Here is a 7939-nt window from a genome sequence, read left to right on the forward strand (position 1 = left end):
TTTCGAACCGTCAGCGGTGCCAATCAGTTCGTCCCCTAGGATTTCAGAGCCATTTGAACCATGACGACGGCGATGTCTCGCGCGCTCTGGTTGATTGTGGTTCTGCTGCAGCTCGTAGTCTTCACCGCCAATGGACAACTCGCTGGTACCTCCTGTCGGGCGCCTCGGGTTCGCAAGTCTTGGGACGCGTACAACCAAACCGAGAAGGATTTGTACATCGACGCGGTGGGGACTGCAATGAGTCGAGGGTTCCATCAGAAGTTTGTGCAGATTCACACGACGTACGCCAATACGCTGGAAGCGCACAGGTCGTGCTTGTTCGTCTACTGGCACCGGATGCTGCTACTGGGCTACGAAAACATGCTGCGCAGCCTCAACACGACGTACGAATGCATCACAGTGCCCTATTGGGACCATCTATCAGGGACGGCTAGACAGGCTAGCAACCTTTGCTCCAACATTGACAGTTGCTCCCCTATCATCGGAGATTTTGGCGGTACGACGTTGGGGGTCAAGAAGATGCTCACCGTTTACAACGTCAGTATCTCGTACTCGAGCAGGACGACGTGCGTGAATCAAGGCCTGGCCGGACGCTTCTGCGGGAACAACACGGGCTGTGCGAACTGCATTATCCGCACCACTTATCCGTATTTGAGTACCTATTCAGCCGATGCCACGTTCAGCTCTGTCTACCAGCAGCTCTTCACGTACAGCGAGTGGGGCAAAGTCACTGCTGCTATCGAGGGAGGAATCCACAGTACGTAACCCCCTGTAGATTGTGGGTCGGTTGTGCCTGACTGGTTTGTCGTTGTGATTTTGCCGCAAGACTCGGTGCACAACACTTTGGGCGGTATCATGGCGTACACGCAAGCCCCTGTGGATCCAGTGTTCTACTCTCACCACGGGCTAATTGACTTGCTGCAGACCATTTATCTCAAGTGTCAGCTCGGAGACGCCAACGCCTATCTGTCTACAGCGAGTAAGAACAGCGATCCGCGCTTCTGGACGTCCTGTGCCAAGGTTGCAGGTGGCACCTATAGCGGCACAGACTCCATTACAATGCGCGTCACTTCGGCCAACGACTCCAAGACGTACGTGAACGTGTGGGAGGACCCGAACAACACTTTGTACCCGTTTTTCAAAGATTTGCCCCACACCTATGCCGACTACATCGATGCCAAGGATTTGGGGAGCTACAGCTACACGTACGAGATCAGTGGCGGGCTGGCCAATCTCTACGAAAACTGTACGGCTGCCAATACGCTGAGCAACAATTCGTCGGCGGACGCTGCTACGCTCCTCGCGAACGACAAGCAAGGAACTGTGGTGAAAAATGCTGTTCTCCAAAGAGGAGACGAACCGCTGTGTCCTGAAATCGTGGAAAGCACAGATGAGGATGACGCGGTTCGACGCTTGAACATCGTTTTGTTTGAGGCTGCAAGGATTATCGGGTTCGAGGATGAGGCTGCGCGAGAGCAGGTGGAGATGATCTCGTGCTTGCACCACGGCGAATGCATTGGCCCCGTGCTAGACTTTACGTATCTGTACCGTGAGAATTTTGGCATCACAGAACACACACGCTGCTTCAGCATCATCGACGACCTCGTGGCTGGGAGGCGCATCATCGCCATCCCTAAGTGGAGAGAGATTGCGAGTCGATTCGTCCCCTGCCCGTTACGAGACAGGTTGCGCGGAAATGACTATGGAGCTATTTAGACCAACAAAGCAATCTCTTGTAGGAACGACTTGCATCGACGTCAGTTTTGACCTGTAGCAGAAGCGAGGGAAATAATGTTTTCGCCCTAGCTGTCAGTGAGATGATCCAGAAGACGATGCACCACGGGAAAGCACAAGCGTACGCGTGCTTAGAGATCGAAGCGCGCAGATATGGACGTTGAACTTCACTGAGTGCATTGTTTCGCATGCCTTCTCTCCCAAGTGACGCAATTCAATTAGACACCTGGATTGAAGGAACTCCGCCACGACACCTTTATTGCAGTGCCATCTAGTTCTATTGAAAACAAGCGACAGGATGAACATTCATTTCAATTCACTTGCGTATACTCATCATTCAGAGATCCAGCACAATGGCGACGCCCAGTTCGATACCAGTGCGTTTCTCCTTATTTGCTCCTAAGCACGATTCACGAACTTCTTCGTTCGTAAGATTTTCGTCAAGCCATTTTATTATGGGCTCAGGAATATTCTCAAAAACATATCGGACGATACGGCGGAGTCCATCATCGTTGAAACGAGTATTCTCAAGTATCCGTAACACCAACTCTTCTGTACGGCAATTGGGATGAGATTATCTCCGGGTACTTTATCAATTCGGCTTTCGTTCGACGCTCCACAAATTCCGAACAAGGTTAATGTATCCTCGCGCCAATGATTTCTGCAGCATAATCGATACGTCAAGGCGAGATCGACTTTTGTTTTGCCATATTTCCATGAGTTCAAGCACTTTTCGCTTTAGTTCAGCAGTGCGCGCGGCTGAGATGATCTCAATCTTCGCTTGGTCGATCTGGTCTAAGACCTTCCTTCGTAAAGTGGTCGTTTGGCTACCAATCGGGCAATACCATCGTGTTGCTGGTTAGATACAGCTATCCAGATTCATCTCTGTTCGCATGGAGCCATTGAACGACTTCGAGGTGGCCATTCTCGGCAGCTCTATCCATTGCATTGCATGTACATCCTTCCGAGCAATTTTGATGCGACCACTTCACTACATTTAGAAGTCCTTGGCTAGCAGCAGTACCCATTGCTGGTGATGTGTGGAGTAATCAGTGAAGTGATCATGGAGCCACTTGATCATATCTAACTTTCCGTTATAAGCTGCATACCAGCAAACATCCTCAGAGACCTCTCGAGTGCATTGTCACAGATCCATTGCGCAACATCCACATGGCCACCCTTGATAGCATCACGCAGCGCGTGGCTACACCAAGCGTGAGGATTATTACCCGAATTCATCAATTCATCAGCGGTCTCACTTTCTATCATATTACTTCGGTCTGGACTTAGTACCGGAAGGCGTTCGTGTAATTGTTGTACGATATGTAAAGTCCAATTCCTCAATCCAAGGACCCTAAGGTCAATCACACATGCAAATGCCCACCTGTTGCTGCTGCTTCGACTGCTTCCCTCCAATTTGGGGCAGTGTGCGCCAGGAAAAAGTCGAGATACTCGACAGACGCACCACATCTACAAGTTTCGATGGGTGCCTTCTGGTCTAAGACGTCGACAAGAAACGTCGACAAGAAACTCATTTATCAAGATAACCACGTGGGGAAGGCTACCACAGGAACTTGGAAGCCGTTTAGTGAAAATCCACTGAACCAGAGTTGGGAATAGCAAGAGATCAGAGGCCTTCATTGGCTGGTGTCGGATTTTCTTGTGGCCTCACTGTTCACTAGGGAGAGAGGTTGATGGAATCATCTACCATACATCGGAGGGTAGACCAGAAGTATCAATCTCATCATGAACGTTCATAAGAATTGACGAGCTAGAAATTGAAGTTGACACAGACCTCAGGAGACTGGTTTCAATTATGCAAGAAAGCCATCGAACACTTAGTCTCTAATCGCACTGTTGGTACAAAAGCACCATAGTACTTCAAAGTATTACTCTGTAGTCTGCACACTTCTCACCGCACAACCGTGTCGTGAATTCGTCAATACCCGTGCTAAACAATTGTAATTGTTGTACCACTCGCCATAATAAACGTTCTGACGAAGAGAATGTCGGGAATTTCTCATTCAAGTGAAAGATTTTAACTCTATGGGAAAGGTTGCTCTACCATACGACAAGGGGGTGGACATTTAGACATGGTACAAGACTTAACGTAGTCTGTCAGTTTAGTGCATATACTCGGTTAGTGCCCAGGACCAGTCCGTTTAGTGCCACTCCCTTTTTCTCCAGCTAGTGCCCAGGACCAGTAGGTGGCAGCTGAGCGCTTCCCCACCGATGCCTCCTTCCACCCACGACGGAGCGGAGCCCTCCTCCACCCCATCGACTCCCAAGGCCCCAGCCCCAAATGCCTCCCCAGACCAAGTTCCGTCCGTCGTGGAGGCACTTCGAATGGCTACCACCACATTCCCCAATTGGGATGCCTTCTCGGCCTATTTGGACGAGTACCAGCGCCAGACCTTCCAGCTGTACATCTGCAAGTCTTCCACGTCGGTGGCCACCCGAAACCGGCGCCTTGCGGCCTCAAAGGACACCCATTCCGAGTCAACTGCCAACATGTCCAACTCCAGACACGCCATCCCGACAGAAATCGGCTTCTACGCCAAGACGATGATCTGCACTCACGGGGGCAAACCCCGCAGTCGCAGTCGAGGACTCCGGCCCAGACAGCAATTTCGCCCGATGCAGTGTCCCGCCAGGATGAACGTCCTGGCTCAGAAGAGACTTCAGCGTGACTGCTCCCAGGTGAGTGAGTGGCAAGTGGTGGTGACGCAGCATACGCCCATCCACAACCATCCGCTGGACGCAGAAACCTTCAAAACGTATCCGAGAAATCGACGGGTGCAAGACCCCGTGGTGCTGGAGGCGGTGAATGCTCTTCGGAAGGCGGGGGTGAAGCAGCGGGAGATCCGCAAATATATCACCGAGAAGGAGCCGGCCAAGCGCGTGACCAGGAGCGACGTCAACAATTTACTGACCAAACTCAAGACCGACGACAGTTTTGTGACTGCACCACAGCAAGCGGCGTCCACCAGGATTGAAGATCAAAGCGGATCTACCAGTGCTGCTACAGCATCCAACGAACAGGAACAATTGGCTACCGAAGTTACGAGAAGTCAGGAATTAGGAACTGAAGGTGTCCGTCTGCCTTCGCAGTCTATTGCTGCAGGTTTTACCCTTCGTGGACGTAGTGGAGTCAACCGAGAAGTTGTGGGTGCTGAACAATGGACTCGTCATGGAGGCAATCAAGCAAATTCACTCCACAGTTTGCGCAACACCGGCGAGGTGTCCAGCGGCAGCTTTAAACTGCGAGTGCGTCGCCTGGAGGAGCAGAACTTGGCACTTTACACGCAGAATACCAAGTTGCACGAGCAAAATCAACTGTACATCGCCGAGTTGAATAAAGCGCACAAGAAGGCAAGAGAGGCAGAGGCCAAGGTGTTGACTCTGCAAAAGTCGCAGACGAGTCTGGCTGAGGGGGTGAGTGCTTTGTCAGAGGAGGTGGCCCGGTTGAAAAATGAAGACGAAAGGTGGAAGTCGCTGGCTCAGCAGCAATCGCCTCCCGTCGTACAAAGTGACTCTGAATCTCAAGGCTCGGATGTGACCGGGAGTCATGACGTGGATGGTCGCAGTGGCAGACGAAAAATATCAACGCGTCAAGCGCCGAAAAGAGCTTTGAGTAGCAGCGATGCTGCTGGCACATTCACATCCGAGCCTGCGCGACCTCCGAAACGTGCTGCAAGGGATTCAAGCGCCGTACTTTAATGTCAGTGCCGAAGCTGCCGCAAACGCAGGTTGAGAGATGTATTGTGTGTGATTCAAGCCGGTTTCTCCCAGCCAAATATATGTAATACAAGTGAAGTGAATGCTTTCCAGCGTGCTGCTCCGAGCCAAAGGTAATGAAAAAGATTCAGCTCTCGGCAGCAAGAAGAATGCACTAGCTCTACCGTAGCATTTCTTCATGCGAAGTATCGGTAATTCTTAATCGGATGTCGTTGAAGTGGCTGCTCTTCTATCTGATTGAAGTCTATGCTAGCTGTACGAATTGTGCTGCAAGCTTCATTTGTATATTGCAGATCATGGCAGTAAGGCACGTACCCCCCCTTCGATCATGAATAACACTTAGCAGTTCACAATTGCATGAAGTAGACGCAACAACAAAAAAGCATACCGGTAAGCAGCAGATCCAGGTTTGTCGTCACCATCGCAGTTCGAGCACCAACTAGCCATGAACAGTACAGTCATAGGTAGAGACAAGCACAAAGTCATCCTTAATGCCTAAAGCTGGCCCTAGAATACACTCGCTCCTTCGTTTAGGGCTCGAGTTCCAGGTGGCAGACTTCAAGGAGCGACTGGAGACCTCATGTCGAACTCGATGACGTCGGTCACCATCGTCATGAGGTTTCCAGGTGCTAAAAGTTCAAGAAAGATGCATTTCGGCGGTCTGGAACTCCATCCTTGAACTTGCCTTTCTGGAACTATCCTTGCACGTCAACGCGTTGAAGTTAAGCCTGGCTCAAGCCTCGAGCAGACATGATGAGTGGACACAGATGTCCCCGATGCCTGGGGCTTGTATCGTTTAGTCGAGTGTACTACGTCATTTTTGGCTCTTAGTATGTAGCTGAGCCACCAATTGATGTGTAGTTGAAGCTGATCGGCGATAGTTTTCGAAGACTGTGGTGCAAGGAGAAGCAGGTTCCATTGCAATGTGCGTAGCATCAGAGCAACGAGTTCTCGGTTTCGTGGTTTGTATCTGCGAACGATCGCAATAGGCTGCATCGGGCTGAAAGACAGCTCGAAAACTGTTTATCTCTCGGCTCATACACCCACATTCCGTCTCGCAAACCAAAAGCAACCTGGAGGTAAAGGACTCCATTCCCATCCCCCCGGGCTGAGCCGTGCGGCCTGAGCCGGTCTTTGCGGGCCCTTTTCTAGCGTCGATCATTGAAGACCTCGGTCTTACCGCTTGCACAGGTAGATCGCTAATTAATTTCTCTGGTTAATTTTAATATCCCAATTAAAGTTAGTCTTGGCTTTAGTAAAAGATCCAAGAAGCGGTTTTGGCAGACGTGCAAAGTATGAGGCACTGTTGCCGAGCGACTGACCCGAGGACAGGACAACCGCAAGATCAGCACGCTCATGATACCGTGGCCTGCCAACGCAGCCAAGTCCTTGCACCTGCTTCATTGAAGGCTGCTGGCAAAGACTGGGTTGGCTGAGCACCAAGGCCTGCATGTTTTTAATCCCGCCCTACCGTCCACTTGCTCGCGGTTGGCAGTGCACTCGCGAGATCGGTTCTCACTTTCGAATTCGCCTTCCAGTGCCGACGCGGTCTTCCAATCCAAGCTCGCCAGTCTCCGTCCGCAAGCAACCAAGATGCCTCGCTCTCCCGACCCCAACCATGGGCCAGACTACGCCATCGCCATGTCCCCGGCCACGGACAACGCCAACGACGCCGTCTCAACCATCGAAGGACGAGCTATCGGCGCCAAGTGGATCGTCTACACGTCGGCCGGCATCGCCATGCTCGAGGCCTTCCACTACGGTTGGTCGAGTCACCAGATCAACCTGCACAAGTTCCACAACGTGGAGGACTGTGCTGCCCGCCCAATTGAGGAAGACACGTGCATCATGTTCCCGGGCCATACCAAGACGACGTGGACGCTGCTGTCGAACGCATGGCTCGTCGGAGGCATGATCGGGAGCTTCTTGTCGGGTATCCCGTCCAACAAGTACGGACGTCGGATGACCCTGCGCTTCAACACTATCGTCATGGTCCTGGCCTCGGTGATCCAGATTCTGGCGCCCACCGCGGCGTGGTTCGGAGTCGGCCGATTCGTCGCCGGCATCGCCAACGGGATCGCTATGGCCGTGGTGAACACGTTCCTGAGCGAGATCTCGACGCCGCACAACCGCCACGCCCTCGGCACCAACACGCACTTGGCTGCGACGCTCGGCATCTTAGGCGTGGCCACGACGTTCTGGTACTGGAACACGACGTCGGGTTTCCGCTGGATTGCCGGAGTCCCCATCGTGCTGGCCGCCGGCTACCTCGTGTGCTCGTACTTCTTCATGGTTGAGAGTCCCGTGTGGCTCGTTGCCAAGGGCCGGGAGGACGAGGCTGAGAGGGAGCTCGCTCGTCTGTACGGCAAGGAGCACGTCGAAGCCATGATGAGCTGGATCCAGGCGCGTGACCACCGCACCAAGCTGCCGTCGACAGTCAGCGGAGAGTCGGTGCAGATGGAGGCCG

At 52.4% G+C, this 7939-nt stretch overlaps 2 protein-coding genes across 2 annotated transcripts; both read left to right on the forward strand.

The window, feature by feature from the left end:
- Nucleotides 1–60: 60 nt before the first annotated feature.
- On the forward strand, nt 61–1716 carry KRP23_1707 (Tyrosinase P; the record flags this gene model as incomplete). The annotated part of the gene is made up of 2 exons (XM_067886367.1): nt 61–757; nt 827–1716. The coding sequence occupies 2 exons, from the start codon at nt 61–63 to the stop codon at nt 1714–1716; spliced, it is 1587 nt and encodes a 528-aa protein (XP_067749040.1).
- A 2250-nt stretch (nt 1717–3966) lies between these two features.
- On the forward strand, nt 3967–5454 carry KRP23_1708 (uncharacterized protein; the record flags this gene model as incomplete). Its single annotated transcript, XM_067886368.1, has 1 exon — nt 3967–5454. The coding sequence occupies one exon, from the start codon at nt 3967–3969 to the stop codon at nt 5452–5454; it is 1488 nt and encodes a 495-aa protein (XP_067749041.1).
- Nucleotides 5455–7939: the final 2485 nt, after the last annotated feature.

The sequence above is a fragment of the Phytophthora ramorum genome, assembly GCF_020800215.1.
Source record: "Phytophthora ramorum isolate Pr-102 chromosome Unknown Phyram_PR-102_s0002, whole genome shotgun sequence".
NCBI lineage: Eukaryota > Oomycota > Peronosporomycetes > Peronosporales > Peronosporaceae > Phytophthora > Phytophthora ramorum.